General features: G+C 37.2%; 1 protein-coding gene across 2 annotated transcripts in view; it reads left to right on the top strand.

Annotated features, from left to right (window-relative positions):
- The first annotated feature begins 557 nt into the window (after positions 1 to 557).
- Positions 558 to 26,370, top strand: part of LOC149785723 (uncharacterized) — a 98,767-nt gene continuing 72,954 nt past the window's right edge. For both annotated transcript variants that reach the window (XM_089979598.1, XM_089979597.1), the window contains exons 1-4: positions 558 to 639; positions 3,870 to 4,008; positions 10,861 to 10,936; positions 22,630 to 22,744. In XM_089979598.1, the coding sequence (XP_089835724.1) occupies positions 3,874 to 4,008; positions 10,861 to 10,936; positions 22,630 to 22,744 (326 nt within the window). In that variant the 5' untranslated portion in view covers positions 558 to 639; positions 3,870 to 3,873. The remainder of the gene's footprint in view (positions 640 to 3,869; positions 4,009 to 10,860; positions 10,937 to 22,629; positions 22,745 to 26,370) is intronic.

The following is a 26,370-nucleotide window of genomic DNA, read 5'->3' as shown; positions in this document are numbered from 1 at the left end:
CTAAGCGCTTTACAACATTAGACAACACCTATAAGATAAGAAACATAATAATATTATTACAAAAACAAACAACATGAAATTAGAAAAACATTAAAAAATAAAAAAACATGCAGAGAATATTTCAGGTAGGAAACATTATTAGGTCTTTAAGTTTGTTCTTGCAGTCGAAATAAGTGAGCTTTGAGAGCCCTCTTGAATGTGATCACTGTGTCTTTGTGTCTAAGTTCAGTGGGCAATTCATTCCACGTTGCTGGGCTCTGGTATGCAAAAGAACGCTGTCCATATGACTTTGTTTTCATAGTGGGAATAATGAGTATACGATTGTCAGAAGAGGAGCGTAAGTATTTTTAGGGCAGAAGAAAAAAGCTGTTGGTACATGAAATTGATTTCTCAATACAATTGCAAAAGTATAATTTAAGTAAATTTTTAAGGGCAATTTTACCGCCGAAGTAAAACGTTTTGTCAACTTTCATTATGTTTTGTAAAACTGACTATACTTTTTATCACGTGACATTATACCATTGGCGGTCGCAATCTAGACGTCATAGCACTCCGCACTTTAAGTTTAGCCGAGTTCAGAATCAAAAACATCTGCGTTTATTCAGGGACGTGGATGAAAGACATAATGATCTTTATGTGGTAATATTTTGGATCTGAATAGTATTTGCACTATGCTTATTAGCCAGATGAATAGGTATGTTGTTTCTGAGCAAGTTTACGGTCGAAAGTAAAGGGAAATTCAGTCCGGTAAAACAGTAATGTACATTTTTGACTTGTGTATAAGCATTTCTATATTTAGAATAGTAAAATTACTGCAAGGTCATGGAGGTAATATTGTCTCTTCTCACAAGATGATTAAGTTGAATGAATTTAATTACTTAGAATAAACATGTTTTATTACTTACAATATATACATTCTTGCGACTTTGAGCTTGCGACCATTGCTATTTCGGCCAACTGAATATATACTACACAGTAGTGACGGCTGTTCTGCCGACTGCAGCCTCCGTCCATTAAGGCCAAAAGTGGATCGTGGAACATAAGATCTTTCTGTTTACATGCCCGTCTCTAATCGGAATTTAGATGGGGAGGTGAACAGTTTTTCCACCTAACGTTTTCATTGTTTGCAAATGCTATGCATTTTACACAAAACTAGCATGGATCATGATTTCTTCCATAGGTTTCAATGCTGAAAGTCAAGTAGGGGTTCAACAGATTATTTCAGTAATGGGTGTCATTTTTTTTATATAAATTTGATTTTACATACCTTTAAATGGCAGTTATTAACAATAGTTGGATCCTCATACATCCATATTCCTTTGGAAGGTCAATTATTTACACTGTCTAAGAAGTACGCATGGCACAACCAATGTTGGAGTACGTGGCCATTTTTGGATGAGGTCATCCTAAAGGTGTGATTCAGCACTGTCCAGATTGAATGTTGTGCACTGCGATGTCACAATTAAAGCTGTAGATGTTGATAAACAAATTTGTACTTCCCGTTATTGTGATGATTTTACTCAACATGCTCTTTTCTTGACCCAGTTTAATGCCAGGCCACCATTGTAAAGTCCATAGTGATTGAAAATTTTCGTCTGGAAGTTTCTTTATGATAGTTCTGATACAGAGCATTAAATAATCATGATTTAATATACTCTGGTTAAGCAAATTTAGTATTATATTTTAAAACAACTATTTATATTTAAGATGAATAAATGTACATTTATGACCTGTATGACTTTTACCATTGGTATCCTTAAAAAAATTTGCATTTGTATACTGATAGGATTTCTATGTAGGTGTAGAAATCTGGAAAAGGTCTAATTTGAAAATTGCTTTTCCAGGTCTTTAAAATGTCTGGAAAAATAGAAAAATGACTATAATGTCCTGAAAAGTAAAATTTTTGTTGTTATGGAAATCAGTAGTGTGACTGTTCATTTGCATTTGGGAGATGTTTTGGTATAAAGATAAAATCTTTAAAGCTTAGATTATACTTTTTCATTGCTTCACATATTACTTGAGTAAGTATTTTAGCCTCATTATTTAAATAAACTTTTCACACTGTTAGGTCTGGAAATTTTTAGTTTTGGTATGGAATCTTTTTTAAAATTTGTGGCAGGAACCTTATATTACAGCTTCTTTAAGAAACAGTTTTTTAAAAATAGAGATACAGGATGACAGTTAAAAAGTTTTGTTCCAATTAAATCTTGTCCAGCATATGTGATGGCTACCAAACATGCTAGACCTTTTTAGTTGAAAAACTGTCACACGCCAAAGTCTGAAAAGGAAAACATTCTTTTTGTTGCACCACTTAGGCTTTCTCTGTTTTTGATTTTTTTTAAATTAAATTTTAGCAGTGCAACTGCTGAATGTTCAAAGAAATGTTTATTAGTGTTTTTCACTGTTCATTTCTATGCATAACACTGCAACTTGTTCAGTGTTTCAATTACTGTTTTTAGTTTGTAACATGCATCCTGTTTTCTTCTGTCTTTTGTAATTTGTAATTCAGAAGAAAAAATATTTAGGCAGTAACCATTTGAATCCAGGAAGAGGCTGGGGGCTTTGAGGATGTGTATCTTTGATTCTAGCCACCATGGCAAATGTTTATTTTGAAAAGTAGTTTCATTTTAATTTGGTAACCTCATAAAAAAAGTTCTTTATTTAATCCTTCCATCCCATTCCCACCACTCAAGATTCAAACATTGCCTTAAAAGTAATATTGATTGTTAGATTTTATGTTAATCTTTTTTATGGGTTTAATATTTGTGTGTGCCTTGCTATTGTGATTTGTTCTATAACTCTTTTTGTGTAAAACTCTTGCCCCCTTCACTCATTTTTATGATATAACATTTCAAGACATCAGATTTAAAAATCCTTCTGCATTGTCATTATTTAGTATTCTACAGGCTCTAAGAAAGAAGATATTAAATTTTAAAAATTAGAAATGCTAAAGGAACGTTTGAAAAGTTGAAAATTGATAAAACTTTGAACTTGAATGGGACTACAGTAGTGCTTATAATTGACTGAAAAGTGCGTTACAGTTATGAGCACACATATTCTGAGAAGAAGGTCAATTGTTTAACCTTTCATTTCACTGGTGATTATTCAGCCATTCTTGTTACTGGTGATTATTCAGCCATTCTTGTCCTTGGTGATTATTTAAGCAAGCAAATGTTATTCAGAAGCATTTAATGCTACAACTTAGAATGGCTGCATGGCCAATAACTATGATTCTTAGCTGCCATCTTGAAAATAGTTACTTCTGGTCCTTGCACATGACCAATCCCCTAGCGGAGACTAAGCTAAAGTTGAAAGACTTTGCAATCATTTTAGATAAAATCCTTAAAGCTATAAATTGCTAATTGATAGTGTTTCAGAAATATCCTTGTATTAAATCAATGCAAGTACATGCATTTAGCAATTAGTTCAGCTTTCAGAATATTCACCATGTTCATTTGCCCTCCTTTCCATATTGTATTTTGAAATGTAACTGTACTAAGAATACGTGTTGAGAAAATAGCTGTTACCTGTTAATTTGAAACAACCAATAAAAACAAATGTAAACAACTGTCTTTGAACATCCATAATCAGCCAGTTAACATTGACAGGAAAATTAGGGTAGATCTATATAGGGCAGTAAGAGTTGCATCCCTTGTTGGTTCAAACTGTCATAAGAAAAATTTATTAAAAATGAAAAACTTTATTTACTCTGCTGGTTGTGAAATACTATGCAACTTATTTACAGATAATTTGTTATTATCATAAAATTTGTAACTACAGTAGGACTATTCTATCCTTATTACTTTTCTTTGCTGTAAGATCAGGCCTAGTAAATGAAAATTGTTTTAACTATGTTTAATGTCTTTCAGAAATATGCCTCGTACAGTGATGAGAGCAAGACGAAGACAAAGTGATGCCAAATGGCGGGCCAGTGTGGCCATGTGCTATGACATAATGAAGAATGTCATTCCGGACCATAAGAAGCTCAGCAGACGAAAAGTCTCAAAGGTGGGGAAAAATAACTTGAGCATGAATTGAGTTACAAGGAAGAGGGATATGTAGATATAGCTCAAGTGCCACAGGACATTGGTGTCTAGACACCCAAAATGCACAAGCATTAAAACCCCCAAATAAGCATTGTCAATAACAAAACAGTAGTCAGTGATTGCCAGTATAAAAGGTAGTATCCTGTCTACAGAGGTGTGAAATAAGGACAACCAGCCTTGAGAATCTGATTGACAAGCAAGAGTTTTCTGGTTGTCCAATGAATTACTCAAGTTGCCCCAACATTGCTTTTTAATAATAATTATTAACTTTTGTAAATGTGTGTATGTATGTGTGTGTGTGTGTGTATATATATATATAGGTCAGGGCTCTCCAATTACATCTCTCTGATGCAGCGAGCTCGATGATGCAGCAAGTTCGAGCTGGTGGGGTGGAAGGTGTGCCCATTTGATGTGTGTCTTGAGATTGTCTTTGTACTTCTTGTGAGGGTGGCCTTGGTTTTGGTTGCCCTGAGCTAGCTTGTCAAAGAACAGCTGCTTTGGGATTCTGTTTTGATCCATGCGGATGACATGGCCAGTCCAATGAAGCTTGGCCTGGATTAGTTTGGCTTTAATGCTTGTTGTGTTGGCTCTATCAAGGACTTCCTGGTTGGGAATTTGGTCCTGCCACTTGATCCGCATGATGGAATTCAGGGAGCGCTGGTGGAATTGTTCCAACTGACTGATATGCCTTTGGTAAGCAGTCCACGTTTCATGGCCATACAAGGAAGACATGTGGACAACTGCATTGTACACCTTCATCTTTGTTGACAGGCGTATGTCCTTCTGCTACAAGACCTTGGTTTGGAGTTGTCTGAGTGCTTGACTTGCTTTTTGGATCCTTGCAGTGATCTCTTTGTCCAGGAAGCCATCATTGGATATTGTGCTGCCTAAGTATTTCAAATTGTCCACATTCTTCAGCTGCGTGTCACCACTGGTGTTGCAGGGTTGTGAAGGGACAGTGTTTGGGGCAGGCTGGAAGAGGACTTCTGTCTTTCCTAGGCTAATTGTGAGTCCAAATAGATTGGAGGCTTCAGAGAACCTTTCCACGATTGCCTGTAGGTGAGTCTTTTCATGGGCCATGAGGGCACAGTCATCTGCAAAGAGTGCTTCAGTGATGAGTCTTTCTAGTGTCTTGGTTTTTGCAGCTAGGCAACAGAGATCAGACACTGATCCATCCAGGCAAAATCTAATGTAGATACTAAGGTCAAGGTCACGGATGGCATGGATCAGTACCTGTGTGAAGAAGAGTACTGAAGCGAGTACACAGCCCTGTTTGATGCCTTTAGATATGGCGAATTTCTCAGAGGGTTCACTGTCTGAGAGAATCTCTCCAGTCATGTCATCCTGAAAGAGGCGGATGAGGTTGGTAAACTTATGAGGACAACCAAGCTTCTGGAGTACTACCCACAGGGCATCTCTGTTGACTGTATCGAAAGCCTTTGTCAGGTCCATGAAGATGGCATACAGATTCATGTTCTGCTCAAGGCACTTTTCTTGGACTTGTATCACTGCGAAGATCATATCAATGGTGCTGCAGTCTGGGCAAAAACCACACTGAGACTCGAGGAAGTTATCTTCTGATACTGCTGTAATAAGCTTGCATAGAATGATGCAAGTATTTTGCCAGTTATGGAGAGCAAGGAGATGCTTCTGTAGTTACTGTAGTCCACATGTGTGCCTTTATTCTTATAGAGGGTCACAATTGATGCATTGCGGCGGTCGTCTGGCATCTCCTTTTTCGTCCAGATGCTGATTAGCACATCGTGGAATGCCTCCAGAGTTTGTTCACTGAGAGCCTTGTACACCTCCGCTGGGATACCATCCTTCCAGGTGCCCTGCCACAGTTCATTTGTTTAATGGCCATCCTTCAACTCCTCAATTGTTTGGCGGAACATCCATTGGTCCTGCGTTGGTTGTTTGGTCAAGAACAGATTGGCTGACCAGTGAGGACAGGTTTAGGAGCTGGCTAAAGTGTTCTTTCCATCTGTCCTTAATACCAGCCTTGTCCTTTATTAGTATACTGCCATCTGCAGCAAGCAGGGGGACAGAACCAGACTTTGAAGGGCTGAAGATTGACTTCATGGCGTTAAAGAACTCTTTGGAGTTGTTAGTGTTGGCATAGCATTGCACATCAGCTTTCCTTTCCCACCACTGGTCATGCATCTTGTGGATTTCTCTCTGAGCCTCATCTTGATAGAATTTGAAGCGGTCTTTTTGGCAAGCAGATCTTCAATGGCACTGTTGTTCTCCTCGAACCAGTCTTGATGGGTTCGCTTCTTGGGGCCCAGAGTCATGATAGCTGTTTCTCTTCTCATGTCCCTGAGCTTGTTCCATTCCTCAGAGGCATTTTCATGTATCGGTCCATTGGTGGACAGCTTGTCATCTAGGCTGTTCTGGAAATTGAGCTGGGTGGAAAGCTGCAGGAGTTTGACAGTGTTGAAGGCTGTGCACACAAGCTTAGGATGCCTTGGATGATGTGGGGCAATGCACAGCTTTAGGATTGTTCTCACAAGTTTGGTCTGTCCAGCATTCTGTTCCTCGCATGGCCTTGGTGATGAGGACATACTGGGCATCATGCTACCAGACTATTACATAGTTGATTAAGTGGCATTGGTAAGATCTGGGGTGCATCCAGTTGTTCTTGTGTTTGTTCGCCATTCTGAATATTGAGTTTGTGATGAGGCGGTCAAATTCTGCGCATTTGCTGAGTTAGAGCAGGCCGTTGTTCATCTTGCCGACACCGTACTTGCCAAGCACACCTTTCCATCTACCATAATTGCAGCCAACATGGGCATTGAAGTCCCCCAGTAGTATGATCTTGTCATCAGCTGGAACTGATCACAGTACAGAGCTGAGGTCTGCATAGAACTGTTCGATGGTTTTCACTGGGCTTGAGAGGGTAAGGGCATATGCGCTGATGATTGTTGGATGGCGTTTGTGGCAATTTCATTAACCTCTCATTGATACCAACAGGAAGGTGTGGAAGCTGCTTCAGAAGGCTTGATTTAATAGCCAGGCTGATTCTGTGGATCCTGTCTTTGTTTTGGGCTTTTCCTTTCCAGAAGAAGGTGTAGCTGCTTGCTAGCTCAGTCAGAGATCCCTCCTCTGTGAACCTGGTTTCACCCAAGGCTGCAATGTCGATATTGTAGTGTGAAAGCCCCTTAGCAACCAGGGCTGTTCTCCTGTGAGGTCTTGCTCTGTTCTTTTTGTCCATGAGAGTACGGATGTTCCATGCTCCAATAAGAAGGTTTTTTTCTTTGATAGTTTCGACTCAGATATTGATGATCTTGCCAGCCATGGCAAGCTGGCCAGATTTTGAAGGGCGTGCTAGTTTTAATGCCACCTTTTCTAGGCCCCTCCCTATGCAGGGTGAGCAGCGCTGTTCTGAAAAGGTCTGCTCAGTTGCCCTGGATGCTGTCAAAGTGTTCCACTGCCCTGGGTACAGAGCAGAGCGACCACTTGTCCAAGGGCCACCTACGTGCAGGTCTCTTGACTACAGCTCCCTTATATATATAAGTAGACAGGGGCTCATATCATTGTTTACATTTTACCTATCAGTCATACAGGCACTATAAAAAACTACAAGGGCAGACACTTTTCTCCCTTTTTGCACAACCTATTTAGGAATCAGTGCTGATATTTCAAACTACATTTCGTGTAGTGTAATAAATGAGGTACCAATGTTTAGCTTAATAATTTGACTTTGTATGCCTATTCAAAGTTTGACTCTCTATCATGCCTTTAACTCATTAACCCCTGAGCCAAACAGCTAGGCATTCCCCTACAGCATACTTGCAGAGAGGTCACCTTAAGCACTATTAGCCTTACCAGTGCCTGTATCCCCTAGACTTGCTGACAGCACATGGCTTGCAAATTTTTACAGAGGGGGCTACATGCAATACATTTATTTATTATTTATATTCTTTTATGAAGCTGAAATTTGGCACAGCAGTTCTTAATATATATGTATATTATAGCATAAATTTCATGCTACATGCAGAAATACGAAAGATGCATAAAGGTAAAAATAAATGATTTACTTACCAATTTGCTTTTCTTGCCATGAATAATCCAGACAACCCATTATGAATTCACACTGAATAATTAATACCATCAACACATGAAATAATTCTATTTTCTATTTTATGTACACAGAAATTCCACTTGTCATCTTAACCTTGTGTGAATTATACTCCGTCAGAGTCTGTTAAGTAAAAGTCTACTCCCAGTCGCTGGTTCATCTCATTTTGCATCATATTCAGATCTAAATATTTCCACTATTTAAAGAATCTGCCGCTATCAAAGTATTTTAAAATATCTTTGTTCAGCAGTGTCCACTTTATCTATATAAGCTAAATCTTTATTGGTTAAACTGCCTGCATAATTAGGAAATGACCTGAAATCAACCAATGGTTTGCGCCGATATAACTCTGCATGCGGGATACAGGCATAGACTAATACTGCCACTCAAACTTGGTGCAGGATACAAGCTAAGTAAACCAAGCCACGTTATCGTGCCACTTGGGAGAATGGGGAGGTAAAGTACGATGAGTTATTGTGCTGGCACAGATTAATAAGTTCACAAATGCCAGACCATTTTCCATTCTACCACTCAATGTAGATAAGGTCGCACCCACATTATAATCAGGTGCAGTGCATTGAATGGAATACTGCCCTATCATTGGCCAACAGAAAATTATGTGCTGCACCCATTTATAACTTATTTCCTTGATGCTTTTTGGTACAAGGGTACACATATTGCAGACCTGGCAACTCTTGCAATTTTGCCATACATCTTATGAAAATTGCTCTTAAAATACGGACTTAGCGGCATACTAGCAAAAACTATGCAAATTGATTGTTGCAAACAAATCTGGATAATTGGTTCATCTGTGTTGTATTTGGATCTGGGTTTCAAAATAGAATTAGTGAAATTAGTCATGGAACCAGACTAACTTTACAGCAGCATTCCAGATGCTTGAAACTTCACCTGTTTGTTCATGCAAAGCATCTACATAATCAAACTGTTGATTATAGAATTTTTTTAAATGGCATTCAGAAAGTGATGCATGTTTAAGACGAAAGGGAAAACAAGCTTATAGAAAAGTGTTAATAATCAACAAAGAAGAATAAAAAGGAGTATTCAGATTCTTGTGAATAAAAGCTGGAAAGGGCACAATTACATTTATTGGACATCACATGCCAATTTGAGTGTCTCGTGGTGGGAGATATGATTGCTGTCGTCATTTGAAATGGAAAAGAATTTTCAAGAATTATGTCAAGTTGAGAGATAGCAACAAACCATTGAGCTGCATAGGGTTTGGAACTCGAGTTTGTGCAACTGTACTAGTGGTAAATAAAGTCTACGTGTACTTCACAAACTTTTCAGTTGAACATAATGTTTGTCGTCTATGCGCCAAACTTTTAAGTATGTTTTCCAGCTTTACAATAGTAGTTATTGATATTTTCTTACACCTTACTGAGACGGACTTGTCAGGCTTGGCAGGTCTGATATTGGAAGGTATGCAAATACTTTAGCATGTTTGTTGATGGCTAAGGCGAATAGGTTTTACTCTTTGTAGTTATAATATAGTTTGTGCATACATACTATGTAGTCTTACATATGGTGTAAGAAATTGTCATTAACACAAGCTACACTAGTTAAACAAAGATTTAAGAGAAAAAAACAGACAATGCTCCATGCCTTCATTAAAACAGGCTTTTGAACTTTGAACAATATGAATTATAGAGTATTTAAACATTTTTGAGTACATTCATAATCGTAATGGACTTGTAGTTACGTTATAAATTGTTCTTATTGTGCAGATGTTTCTTGTGATAAAGTCTTTCTACATGGAACAACTGTAATTTATTCACGTGACAGTATGATTTTTTAACACATTAACCCCTGGAGGTTTTTGTCGTTTTCGCCTGAAATTCAAGTAGGAAACACATTTTGAAAGCTATTTCTGAATACATCCTAATACATCAACTTCCAAGTGATTTTCCAATAACCTAATGCCTAGTTGTGTTAGAAATGTTGTTTTTCATTGACTATTTGGCTCATGCATGAGCAGAAGGGTAAAAGTTTACTTATCTTATCCTACTTTTTGCAAAGGTTCATCTGTCTGTTTGCAGTTCATACCAGTCTGCTTTAGATCTGAGACCAAAAAGTCTAAAATCTGGGCACAAAATTGGATTCTGCCCACTTGTGTATTTTGGGTGGAAAAAAAGAGGTTTTTCCCTCTGTATTTTGTAGTGCAGCTAGAACTTCCAGATTATTTGGTATCATTGTAGAGCTACATCTGTCTACCTTTCTATAATACCACCCACTTTAATGTATCCTACATGACCTTGACGCTGCTACAGAGCTCAGCACTAGGCTACTATCTCCTGCCACATAAACTCATTGCCAGGGGTTAATGTGTTATGGAATTTGTGTTGTTGAGCTATTTTATTAAATATTACAAAAAAGGACTAACTTCTTCTTAATTTTCTGTACTGTTGCACAATAGACTGTATGGACTGCAGCAGTTGAGATCAGGACAAAGAAAGAAGCTTAGATCACATTTAGCTTGGTCCTAGATCCACATTTTATTTTTACCAGGAGAGTTTAAAACTTGGGTTGATTTTGCTTTGCTGAAAAAGTCAAAATATTTGCTGTTTTTAGCATTGACAGGTATAATACTTTTGTTGAAAATGTGTTTTTGTCAAACCTTTCAAAGCTGTATTTTGGTGAATCTTAGTGAACCCTATCTAAATATGCCCCTATTTTATATATTTATTCATTTTAAACTGTAACTTTTTGTTCCAGGCACTGATCCTGAAGGAGACTGAACGGCACATAGAGAGGCTGGAAAATAGACTTAAAGAGCTTCTGGAAGTGACAGGTTCTGTGACATTTATGTGTGTGTGTGTGTGCACAAGTGTACGACCATGTGTGAGCGTGTGCTTGCATGTGTATTTTTGTGTGTAAATTCTAATTGCCCAGAATAAACTCTTACTCGGGCAGCTATTAGAGTGCTATTAAAGCAGATGCTGTTAACAACCTTAATTTGATTCTGAGGAAATTTGTTTTCCAGTGCTTACTTTGTTATCCTTTTAACATTCCAACACCAATTGTAAGTACAAATTAAGACCAGTCTACTCTCCCTCAGGTAAGCAATTGTTTTTAGTGAAGAGTGAGATAGAAGTGCTTATATCAGCTTGATCAAAACATACGGAGTACATTAAAAGCTGGCAATGTTCTCAACAGAAAATTGTTTTCATTCAATAGGAACAGTGATCAGTCCTGAAACAGCACTCTCTGGAAATGTCATTTGCCATTTAAAGTTCGCTTTCAACTCCTGGTTTGGTTGTGTGTGTGTGAGAGAGAGAGAGAGAGATTACAGCATTTGAGTACAGTGTGAGTCGGCTATAACACAGTAGTTGGGAGCCATAGAACCCGACCACGTTATAGATCAAACTGTGTTATAAGCAACCAGGTCAGTTAGCTGAAAAAAATTATGCATGTACCCACAAAAAATTGCGGGGAGGGGGTGTAGGTAATAAATGCGGGCAACAAAATACATGCTTCATCAACACCATTACCATCTTAAATCAATGCATATTAAATGAGAAATACACATTTAGTGAAAACAGACAAGACATATAATAGTTTACTTTATTTAGAGAACCATGAATTGGTACATATACATGAATACTGTTTATATATACGTGTCTAATGTATAGTATGAATAGTATCGACACTGTTTACTCACCCGCGAACCTCATCATATACATTGAATCCACAATACAAGTGATTCCATTGAAAATATGCACACACACAGCTTTAAAATACTCAATAATTTTGTCACAGGTCATATTGGTCTGAATTCAGTGGAAAAATATATCACAATCACGTAACAAATGATGAAGCACATTTACTTTTCAGTATGTCCCAAGTCGGTAAAAGTTAGTTTGCATTTTAAGCTGCTGTTGGTAGTGTTCATAAACATAAACTTTTTCCCTACAAAAAGAAAATTTTCACGGCACAGTTAACGTGTTCCAGTCACATTGGAAAATGTAAAAATCCATCAGATTCCATCACTTTCATTTAAGTTTGAAACTGACTTCCTTTGATGAAATGTTCTTTGTATTTATTGAAAGAGTGTAGTCGTCTTTCTTTAATGAAGGGTGCATGCGTTAGTGAAGTCACCGCTAAAGGACAGCTTTGGAGAACCAAACAGATGCCCATTTCTTATTGTGGCGGCAATATCAAATAATTGTATTGCATGATTGAGACCGATTTTTTTTTCTCCATTTGCTGAGTATGTTTTCATAGCAATCAGTGCTTCAAAGGTAATTTGTTTCCTTTGAAATTTCAGCAAACTGTTTTATCTGGGTACATTTTTAAAAAGGAATTAGCCGTCGTTTGGACTATTCTAGTTACTCTCCATCCATGCCTATTGAATAAACCAATAAGTAAGATGTATTTGTTTTTTATATATAATTTTTTTAACATTTGTGGTAGCAGTGTGATGCTGCCTTCCACGCATGCGTCTGAAAATTAACAAAGGGTCAACGGACAATAGAGATGCAGGTGTTCTGGTTTGATGACAGGGATTATTACAGAAAATGTGAGTGTTCTGAAGGATTTAATTCTGAGTGAAAAGAAGAGGAATTTTACTTACCATCCACATACAAATGTCAGTCTTTGTAAATATATTAATTACTAGCGAGTGGTCGAAAATACGATGAAAGATAGATTACGAGATAATACCTCGTTGATCTCCATTACCAGAAATGTCGACAACATAAAGGTGGATATTTCACAACATACAGTACTCGTGCTAGATGTCATGATAAGCGGATTATAATATAACAGTGCACTGTTAAGATGGTTTGTCAATATGGACAAAGAATTTGTTTATGTAACAATAAATAAATTTCAGTGCATTTTTATCCAGTTTGCTGCTTCCTTTCATGGGGCCTCTGAATTTCTGCATTCCAAACCAATGGTTGTATATAAAAAAATTAAACGGCCAACAATGTCGCCAATAAAAAAAAATCGCCACATGGTATGTTTTGTTGCCAATAAGGAAAAACAATCCAAATTTGCGATTGGCAAAGACCTACGTGATCCCGGAATACACTTTTTATGCGTTATTTTTTGTACTTTTAAGAATAAAAAAATACTTTTTTGTGTACGAGAAAAATACATACAAAATTTCAGGAGCCACGCCACGATCGTCTTGTATTATTCATACGTGATCTCTTCCCCAAAATGATAATAAAGTTTTTACGTTTTTCCCATACTTTTAAGAAATATTTTTTTGTGTGGAAGAAAACTACATGTATTTGAAATTTCAGGAGCCACGACTGCGTTGTATCTGAATTCATGTTATAACGGAGCATGCTATAGTGGTGTCACACTGTATTATTAAATGAATTTCATGGAGTTCATTATATTCACCATCAAATAAAATAGTTTGCTTCTGTGGCAGTTAGTGCTGCTAATAAAAAAAATGTCTAGTTGTCAAAATTTGCCAAAAATGTTAGCTTATAACAATTTTATAGCTGCCCTTGGGGCTTGAGTTTCAGAGATGCCAACCATTGTGATCTGAGTGGGATCATAAATAGTTCTCTGGTTTTTGATGGATATTACCATGAAATGTAGTAAATGTGCAATTAAGCGATGCGTGCAAAATTTGTACAAATTCGCGCACTTGGAAAGCATTGATGTGTGAGAACTCCCGCAAATTAATTTCAAGTCACGCATTTGAAAATTTACTCTGCGCAGTATACAACCTTATTCAGCCATTCACCTTTAACACATTAACCCTTGGCGACGAGTATACTCGTCGTACTTTACACCCCTGATCTCCCGCGAGCCTCGCGAAAGTGGCTGAGTTTGCATAGCTTGTCTCCCGAGCGCCGAGTTTAAGAGGCAGTATTTAGCAAGGCCTTTCTCCCGCACGACGAGTTAACTCAGCGCAAACCATTGGTTGATTTAAAGCCATTTCCTACTAATGCAGGCAGTTTAACCAATCAAATTTTAGCTTACATAGATAGAGCGCACATTGCTGAACAGCGGGAAATTTTTTTCACTTCGATATCAGTTGATTTAGTGAAAATATTTCGGTTTTAAATTGATGCAAATTGATGAGAATCAGCCTCTAGGAGCAGACTTGACGGATTCTGATGGAGAATTTTTTGGATTTTAATCAGACGAGATTGATAGTGACATCGAAAAAGCTAATGAAAATAACAGCAGTAGTGACGAAAATGAGAATGTTGAAGAAGAAGAAGAAGAAAATGAAAGTAGAGCTGATCGATGATCGTAAATGATAAAACACACATTGACAAGAGGCTATACCAAGGACCAGCAACGGATTTAGACCCTGATGCAAATGCATTTGATTTCGTGGAGCTTCTTTTTCTTTTGAATAATCATTAAATAAATGTTTGGGAAATATACGTTGTTAACATGAGTGTTCATAGTTCAAGGTTTGTTAAGTGTTTTATTAGTTTTAAAAATTTCAGTGAGAGTTCTTAGGAAGAAAGGTAAGTAAAGAGCAAGTAAAATATGCCCATTTGTGTACAGTATTCACAGGATGTTTAGTTTACAAGAGACGACAAGTGGAATTTTTGTTTACATAAGTATAATTGTTTCATGTGTTGATGGTGTTAATAATTCTTTGTGAATTCATAATGGATTTTATGGATTATTCACGGCAAGAGAAGCAAATTGGCAAGTACATCATTTGTTTTCACCATCATGCATTAGTTTTATTTCTGCATGTAGCATGAAATTTATACCATTATGTAGGTGAGTTTATTGAGAACTGCCATGCCAAATTTCAGCTGAATTAAATGAATACAAATAAAATAATAACAATTTTGTTGCAAGTAGCCCCCTCTGTAAAAATCGGCAATCCAATTGCTGTCAGCTAGTCTCAGGGATACAGGCACTGGAAAGGCTAATACTGCTCTAGGTGATCTCTGCAAGTATGCTTCAGGGGACTGCCTAGCTGTTTGGCTCAGGGGTTAATGTGTTAAGATACTTGAAGAAATGGTAAAAATATTGAAGCACTTGTCGCAACGTTATTTTTGTCATAACTATTTACATATCTGGTTTTTCGGCTTAACATGAATGGTTGTTAATCTAAATTTGACTGGCACATTGGGCCCTGTAACAAGCATTGTGTCAAAGTTTGTACCTTGCATAAAGGAAGTTTTACAAATGCTTGTTTGTAATATGGGTTATTGAGAAGACCCAACGTGTCTGATTCTTAGCGTTGGTCTTGTATAGATGTCAGTTTAGTTCTGCAAATGCTGGCTGATCATGGTAATGAGGGCAATTTATTTTTAAAGCCAGGAAGTCTATCAGATCATATGAGCTAGGAAAGTATAAGGGAGATGCCAGTGAGCAATTTTGAACCCAAAATAATGGTGTTAAATTCAAATCCGATGTACATGCTGTATAGACCAAAAACTGATGGCATGACGGTCAACCAATCATTTCATCAGTATTTTGAGATTAAATGTAGAAAAGGCAGACAAACAAGCCGAACTAAAATCTGAACAGTTTAAAAGTAGAGTGTACTTTTCTTTTCTAGTCTTAATTTGGCCCAGCGGGATCATGTGCTACAAAACTATATAGCTCTAATATAAAGGTTACAATAAATCTAATAAATAAGAATATGAAAAGGAAATTAAAAAGTAAAGATATTTATTTTATTCAAATACCTGTGTTTAAACAAGTAGACTATGGTATTAATGGACTTAAAGTCCTAATACAGCATTACGGAATAGTAAATATATCATAGTAGTCAGTAGAGTGCTAATTCAAGAACGTTAGACTTTGGCAGAGCTTATGTTGGTGAAAAATCCCAGTGAGCTGTAAAAGGGTGTTCTCAGTACAGAACAATATTCATACACAGATATGAAACCATTCAAGCTGAGAAAAATGAACAACAGATTAGTGCTTATACTACTAGAGGTAACTTCTTTTTTTAAGATTTTGATTTTAATAGGGGTCTGACAGAGTGGACAAGAAAGAAAGAGAGATGGATATTTAAGTTTTTGTAAATAATGAAGTATGGCCCCTGCAGAATACATACAAACAGTTTTAAAGTTTTTTACCTTAAATAAGTGTTAGGAATTTCATCTTGAAAGGAAAGCATACTCTATAAATTTCTAAGTTCTCTGCACTTTCTGTCATCAACAACAATGTGTTGACTTTGCTGTCGTCATACTTGGGAGCCCATGGTACGTACCTGCATGGTTTGCGATATTAATATGTGCATAATATAGAAAACCCATTTAATATTTCTGTATAACTTCCACTATGTCCACTTCATTATGCCTACTGGATTTCTGTAAGTTTTTTATATTATATTGTCTTAGCATCCTCTTCATAGTTATATATGTTATGCTTAACCAATTTTACTTGTATTGATTGTCAGTGTGTCTTTTCTACAGATGATGTCTGTCAGTGGATATTCATAAGTGTCAGTAATGATGCTTCAGTGATATTTGATGTGCAGGTTCTGTGTGTACTATAAAAACTCATTTATATTGCTGTATAGCTTCTACCATGGTTGGATATATAAACTTTCTATATATGGTTTACTCGTAGATTCCACTTCATAGTTACTATAAGTGATACATCAGTGATTGTACCTATATAGGCAGTCAAAATTTGACCTTCCTATAGATAACTTGATACTAGAATTGAATTTATATGGCATCCACTTAGTAAGTATTAATAAAGAAACTCCAATTCTCTACTGGTAAAGGCCACATGTGCCCTTTTACAGGTATTTGTCATAGTGTGTAACTTATCACAGGCTCTCCCAAGTTTATAAAGCAGGACTCTTGTTGTACTACACCTGCATGTATTGTTTGACTCACAGATTTAGACCATGGGTAGTAGTTTTCTCTGGTTTTCATTCCTTGAATACAAGTCAGACTAGCATATTATAGACAGAAAGCAGTGGACAGCAGTTTTATGTGTGCTAAAGCTGAAGGCACGGAAGCATACCCGGAAGGAAGAAGACCTCAGTTTCCACTGGTTCCATATCATTTAATGGGAGCAATTCAGAGTTTACTCATCATTATTAGATCATGTTGATGCATGAAGACTCATCCTTGGTCTCATATGAAGTTTTCTGCCCACTGCCATTAGATTTTTGTCCTCATTCTTTTGCAACACCTGCCCAGTCTACAGTTTCAACATAGGTGATTATTGACTTTGGAAGAATCTACTTTCAATTGCTTTCACAATCTGACAGAGTTGCTGTCATTGTGGGCTGCTTACATCGTCAGTTACAAGTCCTGAGCATCCACAGACACTTTTTAATGATCAGATTGGTGGAATTTACAAACCAACCACAAAGGATGCCTTCTTTTCATTACTCACATTTGCAGATACAGTGAAGGAATTCGTAGGCAATCAACAAAAGATAACACCAATCCCTAGAGCACAGTCCGCTAAGAAGCAGTCCTATTGAATTTACAACTGTCAAAATCCACAGTTCTCCTGAACTAAAGTGAAAAAAGGCAAAGAGTGGGTGTTTTGTTTTTATCAACCTTAATGTATTTGAGACTGTCGCTGTCTCAGATGACTTCACTTTCACTCCCTCCTCATCACAGATCATGGTAGAGGCAAGGCTCCAATCTTCAGCTGCCGAATGGGGAAGATTTGCTATGACTTATTGGGTGACTTGGTATCACATTCAGTGCACCTTCTCCTTTGACAGCGTTCTGCAGCTACAAACACAGGAATCTGCAATTAGTTGTCAACCTAAGTGCATTCAATCAACTTTTTGATGCTTTTGGGTTAACAGTGGAATTTAAGAGTAGTTTTTAAATGCTGTCCATAGGGGAGACTACATAATCATTGTGGACTTGCAAGAGGCATGACATCATGTCCCCATTCACATGGCTTTCAGAAATCCTGTGGTTCACCTACAAAATCTATAGGCTACAAATTAGCAGTTTAGTTATCTCTTGGAGCATGACATGAGCTAACTGTTAACCTCCTCGTTTTCAGTTTCCTTGTCAACAAGGACATCTCTAACCTTGTACCGTTTCAAGATGTTGGTCATCTAGGTCTGGAGCTCAATATTCAAGTAAACAGAGTATGTCTTCCCCAGGAATGAGAATTTTAATAGTACGGTGGTGGATTTCTTGCATATACTGAACAATCCACCCACTAGAGAACTCTATCGCCTGCTGGGTTTTCTCAGTGTGGCAGTGGACATCTTAGTCCTAGGCTGCTTTTATTGACCTTCCATTACATTGATCCTTTGGTCCAAATGGAAAGAGAGCCTTTGACCATTGGACCAACTTTTGCAGTCTGCACAATATGAGGTTCCTTCTCAGAAGTAGGGAAACCTCACTGGACTCGTGTCAGGCTACCTCTGAGAGCACAACCTCAGGCAGTCATGATCTGTACAGATGAAAACAAAGAGCTGGGGTGGGACAGTCTCCTATTTCAGGATATCATTATTGTACCAGCATTCTTGAAATGAAAACCTTTTCATTGGTGATTGGAGATTAACCTACATGGTAATGGAGTTCTCATACAGTCTGAGAACTCCACTGTGGTGACTTATCACAAAGTAGAAACAAGTCCCGAGACCTTTATATTCTAGCTTGTGATTTTCCAAAGTGGTGTCCTCACTGACAAATCTATGTCTAAGTATCCCAAGCTGTCTAATGTATTGGCTGACTCGTCTTCCCACAAGAACGAACTAATATAAATGGAATCGTCTCTTCATCCCTTGGTTTTCAATCAGTAAGTTCCTGTGAGATCGACCAAAGATGGACCTATTGGAATCCAAATATCAAAACCTTTGTCTTGCAAATCCTTGATCCAAAGGATTAGATAGTAATTGCTCTTCCTAAAGATTGGAATAGCCAAATGTATACACTTATCTCAAAACCACAGTTTCTGAAGGTGATACAGGACACAGAAAATTAAACCAGGGCTTTTATTCAATCCAATGGAGCTGGTTCTGTCTCAAGTTTTTGTTTATCTAGGGATGAATTTCCTCAAAGTGGACAAGATCCTGATCCTTTTTAAGGCACTGAGGACAAAGACTTTGCTGTTGGCTTATCTATTTCGTTCTCTGGCGGACCTTGAACTCTGCAGCGGATCTGGTTTCCCAGATTGCACTTGCACACTCTCCACCTTCTTTTTGCAAACTGGAAACTGCATAGGGATCCTCTAGATGTTCAGATTTTTCTAGGTCAGGATTTCCATCATCACCTGATTTAGTGGTCAAATTGGGACCAGTTTTTGGCCCGAGTACCTATGCATGCCCCAGAACCCCACTTATATCTGTTTGCAGATACATCTGATTCTGGGTGGGGCACTCATCTGGACTTGGAAGGATTAATTTCAGTGTGGTTCTGGAAAGAGTCTCCTCTTCATATCAACAATTCAGAAGTGAGGGTAGTGTTCTTAGTCCTTCAGTAGTGTGTTCACAAAATAAGAAATTGCTGCTTGATGGTGTTCTCTGACAACCTGTCTGTGGTAGTATACATAAGAAAACAAGGAAGCACATATATACATTCTCTCTGCATAGGGGTTTGAAAAATCCTTCGCTGGTCGACCTCAGAAGGATTATCTTCAGAGTTTGCCACATTCCCAGCAAAAAGAATATTTTGGCAGACAGTTGGTTAAAAAATGGAAAGGTAGACCTCACAGAATGGTCTCAGCACTAATTATGTCAGATTCCCTACTAATAGGGCAGCCATTACCAACAGCCTTAAATTTTCTAAAGGTCCAACCATCAGATTAAATTGTGATATTGCCTGCTGGATCAGGTATTTCAAGTTACAGTGTTCACCAGCGATATTTCAGCTTCTACTGTTTTGAGGTGGATTGCAGTGACTGTCAAGAATTCTCACTGGTCCCTTACCAATAGGGATATTTGTCTCCTGAAATTAAAGATGATGAGGTTTGTGCCATTGCTACCTCATGGGCCAATCTAACTTGTTTGTTTTGATGGAGGATGTGATGAATTTTCGCATTATTTTGGGGTTCTCACACTATCTTCTACTTTTACTTTAATTCCTTGGCACATAAGAGTGAAGGTAAATTTTTCTTTAGTGACATTTTCATGGCACAAATGATGGGCTGAGGAAATACCAGCTTATCGTGGTTGACACTCATGCCATAAGCATGAGTATTTCTTGTTTTCTTTTCAGTGGAGGTGGGGTGGGGTTGGCGAATTCAGCTATGCATAGGAACGGGTAACATTATAGCTGATATTAAAATGTAAGGGGTGGTGATGGGTAAAACTAGTTCATTACTTACTGTTTCTACTGTCAGATTCCCTCCTCCAATGCTAATGATGTTTCAACAATGGTCTTCATCCTTAAAGAGATGAAGATTTCTGGGCATGCACCAGATTATAGGGCAGGCTTCTGGTAGTCATCCTATGGGAGGATAAATAATCATCATAAGGATGAGGTTTCCATCCCAGAAAGGTTAGCTACGCAAAAGGTAGGTCTTGCATCATTACAATTTGTTTCCACTCCGCAACTATATTTTTTTCCCCAGACTCATAATATGACAAAGAGAAAAAGATGAAGTACTTGAATGAAGTTAATGCATAATCAGGGCTCAAAATTAGTGGTAGTCTGCTAGCCCAAGGCTAGCAGATTTCCAGTCGGACTAGTAACTTTCATAATGTTAATAGTCCGATGGGCTAGTAAGTTTCGGTTATCAATAGTCAGCATTTGTTTATGCCATTCCCTAATAAAGACTTGACTTAGCAGATGTTCTGTAGAATCAAAGCAGTGGCCATTGTAAACACAGCCATACAATATTAGCATGAGAAGATGAAGTCAATTTCTGACTCAGAAAAGTGCGTTTCTATAACAAGAATCCATCCGATGTTGTGCATTTCACTTAACAGTGCAAATTATGGTCATGTCATTAACAACGGAAGTTTGGTTTGATCCTAATTAATCTGATAACGAATTAAAAAAATGACGTGGTATCACGCTCCATTCACTCGACCACATTAACAAACTACAAAGCTGTATACCACACAAAAGAACACGGCAAAAACTATTCAAAGAAATTAGTTGGCACGTATTTTTGTTTAAGTTTCTTTTTTTCTTTCTTTTTTTTGCTCGCTACCCAAATGCTCTAACAGTCACAAACAGGAAACTACATATTTTACATTTCCATCGAAATAATTATAAGAATTAGATCAGTTCATTACGACCATGTTATTGACACATCCTTTCCATACAACAACTTTTTCTATGATGATAAGAATAGCTTATATATATTTCCTTACAAGAATGAACAAATAATTGAATACACTTGGAGATATCTAAGCAGAATGCTGTACATTTGTTGGGAATTAAAATATCTGAGCATGGGCATCTAAGATTTGAAAATTTTCCGCCTTATTATTAATTTCAACAATACATTGAGGTTCAGTTAATTAGGAACAATTACCAAACTTACGACTTATGATACCATAATTGGAGCTGTTAAATACAACGCACCAAGTGTTAGATGGCTTCGTTTGACGGGAACACACCTTTTCCAAGCTGAAACGAACACTATCTTCTGATGCTAATATTTTATAACAGTGTTTACAATAGACACTGCTTTGATCATGCAGAACATCCACTGAAGTTAAGTCTTTGTGAGAGAGAGGCCATTTAATTGTGGGAGGGGGGCAAAGACACGTGTTTTGAAACGTGTTTCTTGCTCTTTCTTGTATAAAGGACACTGTGCCATTCCTTTTCTTCAAAACAAGGCACAATTCCCTCCTTATAAGACAGGCAAAATATGGCATTTGATAGAAGGTGTTCAGCCACTGGAAAAAAGCAGAAGTTGAATGAGAATGATGAGGAAAAGCATAATGGAAAGTTTCAGAAGAAATGGACAAAAGACAGGGAATGGCTGAATTATGATGAGGAAAGGAACGTTATGTGGTGTAACTGGTGTATGGAATTCGCAAACAAACACACAGAAAACATCCAGTTTTGTTGCGGGTTGTTCGAACTTTAAAATTGAATCGGTAAACTTACATGAAAGCTGTGTGACATTGTTTTGTGAACAGGACTAGTAAAGACTTGGCAGGACTAGTAAATTTCTCAATATACTAGTCCTTCTGGCTACAAAGAAATTTGTGTTAAATTCAAGCCCTGATAATGAAATTATTCACCTTCAAAATTGCATGGAAACGTGGCACTGGAAGTATGTGAATGCTTTGTGCACTTCATTTTAAAATTCCATGTCTGTCAGTTTCATAACCTGCCAGATATGAGCACCATAGTAGAGGAGTATAATCATTTGCCTAAATGCATGAAAATAATTTTAAAATGCCAAGCAATGTTATAGGCTATCTGGCGTAATGTGAAGAAAAGTAAATTACCTATTTTCTGTCAGTTATGTCGTAAGGGACACCAGGAAACCTCGTCAGATCAGTACTTCGTGTGATACCAAAAACAAGAATCCAAGTACCAAGTTATGTGTACAATTCTGAAGAAGAAACAAATCTTATTTTATCATCATCAATAAAAATTTATAGATTTTCACTCCAGACTTTGTTTCTTTCAGCATCTCATAGAGGGAAAAGGGTTCTTTTGAAGAAGGAAGAAAATATCTATACAGCAGCCACATTTGTAAACATCCAGGAAGAATTTGCTATTAGACAGCAGCAATTTTTTACAAGGTATCTTGTCCAACTGTTTTTAAATTAGTTGCAGACTATTATCAGAGATGCATTTTTAGAATCACTAGTGTGGAGACACAATATGGACTGATGTACCACCTGTACACCCTAATGATGACTTTTGACCCCATTATGTAATACTGCAAACTATTAGCCAAGGTGCCCCAATGAAGGAATTTAATTAAAACAACTGGAATATAATGGTGACCTGTTTCACTGTTTCTTCTTTGTTATAAAGTCCATATATCATCTATAATATGCATCAAAACAAAAAACAGGAAATTAATGTTCAGCTTGAAACAGTGTTTTCCAGATAATGAACAGATACAACATCACTAAACAGGTGAAAAATAGGTACACCCTCCATCACAGCAGAACCTAATTTGTCTGATTTAGATGCAAACATAAACTAATTTTTATAGTCTGTTTGAAACAATTTGTTCATTCCTGATGATGTACTGCAAGGAAGCAGACATGGCACATATGAATATTGCACACACAGCTACCATAGACAGTATCCGACACCAGTCACTATATCCTTTACAGTATTGTTTTTCAGTCTTTGGATCCACCCAGCTTCAGTCCCTGTATCTACATACATGCCAACCATTACACTTTTGGTGTAATAATTATGTTTTGTAATTACATCTTATTCTCACATGTATATGGTTTATGCTTTTCTGGTATATTAAAAAAAAAGTTGTGTTTGTAATTTTTATTATCATCTCTTTAATTTTGCTCATATAAATTTGAAACATTCGAAAAAGAAAGACTGCACTGTAGGTGTTCATTTGACCAACAAGGTTGCCAAAGAGCCACTAGAAGGGAGCTCTCTAACCCACCTTCCTTTCCCAAGGAAGGAGGGGGAAGACAGCCCTATGGACTTGCACCCTCTCCTGCCATGTATTCCTCTGCTGAAACATCACCGTAGTCGAATCTGGTGAAATTAAGGGAAGAGGTGCATATCCTTTTTTGCAGAAAGAGGCAGTGGAGAGGGACCTTAATTATATGTTGACATTGCGGTTGTATTTCAGTATGCAGATTACAGACAGACTTGTAATCTGTTCATATGCCATTTTCATCCTTGACAAGTTAAAGATATCTGTTGTCAGAGATTTTAATTCAGCCTTTTATGCCATTTCAGGATGCACCATTAGATCAGATGCAGGACCCAGTTTTTTCACCACCCTCTATGTTTTGTATGCATGAATGCTTGAAAAACATAATATTTCATGTCATCACTTCAATTTTGAAGGCATTATGGTGTTGTCTTCAAAACAGAAGAAATAGTGCAGTTTCCTCCTGAAAGGAAAATCTAATCTAGAACAAGTCCGAGTGTTGGAGCGTAAATGACTAACAATCATATCCACCACATTGTACTGCAAAACAACTGCTATGGCTACATGCACTTGTTTCTGTCAGTGAGAAAGGAAATTATTGACAACATTTACTCCCCCTGGTGCAAATTAAGTCAAGTTGACTATAATTCATCCGGGTTGGAACCTGCTCCCATTGGCAATTATGTGCTGATGCCTGTTTTAACGTGTCACGTTTAGATGCTGATTACATTTATCATTATACAAATATTGGTAGGCTGTTCACCTTTCCACCACAGTCACAGACCAAATCATAACAGGGACGTGCATGTATATGGGCTTTTTCAGCTTGAGTAAAAATGAATTACCGATAAGGTAAACAAAAATTTGTTGTTGTGTTTCTGTGGACTGGTAAAAACAGTCCTTGAAAATTTGCTGTTGTTGTTTTAGGGTTTAACGCCATTTTTCAGCGCAGGATAGGCTATAGATGGAGGCTAGTATTAATGGTGAAGGAAGAACCAGGGAAAACCCCAGAAAGAACCACTGACCCACGAGAAGCTACTGGCAAGCTTTGTCATATATCCACATTGGCCGAATCCAAGACTCAAACCCACGCAGACAGAGGTGAGATGGCAGTGATCCATGACGGAGAGTGCTTTAGACCACGCTCGGGGCCCCTTGAAAATTTGCAGGGGCAAAAAAAAAAACAAGAATCCTGAGTGAAACAGGTGTATATGGACAGGACCACAATTGCAGAAGATTATATTGTAAATTGGGTTATCTCCCATATGCCATTCATTCAGCAATATATATTACTGTGCATGTAAGTCAACAAGTGTTCTCCAGAATTTACAATAATCATCTTGTCAATGTTGTATTAAAACCAAATATCATTCAGATTGTTATTAATATGTACAAATGGCACTGAGCTGATATTATGGACACCATTACTAAAATTATAACAATTTTAAACAACTGCTGTACAGCAGTTTGTCTGATTTGACCGAAAGCATTATGCCATGAAGACCTTTTATTTTTACAGATTTGTACAAATTATGCTAATACCATATTTACTGTATATATTGGAACATGATAAAAAATTTTAAAAAATTCCTGTCCCAGAACTTGGTGAAACTTTTTTTCACCTAGGTCATATGTCCCAAGACTTAAGAAATGAAATAAATTTGTATTGCATTTGTGCCCCCCCTCCCCATGCAAGTTGCAATAAAATAGATATAACAAAATGCTTACTTGATAATAAAAAGAAAGAAACTAACCTTGTATTGTTATGATTTATTCCTTTTTTTTTCAACATAAGCATTAAAGAATAAAAAATATCCATGAAATCTGTATATGTAGCACAGGCTTCCATATTGTAGAGTGTATTGCTTATGTCTGATAACACACGCCTTGTTGTTTAGTAACATGAACATTGAGAAACAAATTGTGTTTGGTTGTGCTCAAAGGTTTGAATATGTTATCCGACTGAAAAACAGATCTAACAAAATCATAAACAAGAGGGAAATAATCAACCGATATCTTGAAGTCATCTGTCATTCACGCATGACACAGTGTTAGGTGCAAAATAATCAAGATTGAATTATATCCAGGTCTACTGTATGACAGTATCTCGCAAATAATATCAATACAATGGTCCGATTGTTTTGCAAAGCAAGCCGACATCAGAAGCCAACTATGGATTCTTTTAAGTGTGCAGATTTATTTCTTCTTTTCTTTTTGAATATACAAAGCTGGCTGAGATACGGAAACAAACTTTGGTTCCTGTCACTGGTATTCATGTGAATTTTGAAAATGAAACAGTGAAACAGATATTAAAGTAATACAGTGTAGTGCTTTGTGCATGGACATCCATGACCCAGCATTGCCCAGAATATTTGGAGAAAATAAAGTCATGATGAATTCATGCAGGCCAGAAGAGAAGCAGATGAGTTCATGAACAAGAGGGAAATAATCAAACAATGTATTGAAGACAACTGCCATTCACGCACGGTATGGTGTTAGGAGCTATAAAAAAACAAGATTGAATTATATCTAGGTCAACTGTATGACAGTATCTCACAAATAAAAATCATGATTTGAAAGCACATTTACTTGAGTGTAAGTGACAATCTTTTTGCCAGCACGGGTTGCAAAAGTATCATTATTATTTGCCCACAGACATCAATTCTCCTTTGTATAAATTATAACTACATATAGAAAGCAAAATTGAAGCTCAGGTGGTGAATGAACACAACTGGCAGCGAGCAGTAAACTCCTTTGAATTTACTGACAGAACATCAAAGACAAAGG

This window comes from Sinohyriopsis cumingii, chromosome 13 (genome assembly GCF_028554795.1).
Source record: "Sinohyriopsis cumingii isolate HCF-2022 chromosome 13, ASM2855479v2, whole genome shotgun sequence".
In the NCBI taxonomy this organism is placed as follows: domain Eukaryota; kingdom Metazoa; phylum Mollusca; class Bivalvia; order Unionida; family Unionidae; genus Sinohyriopsis; species Sinohyriopsis cumingii.
This window is presented reverse-complemented; position numbering and strand designations above follow the sequence as displayed.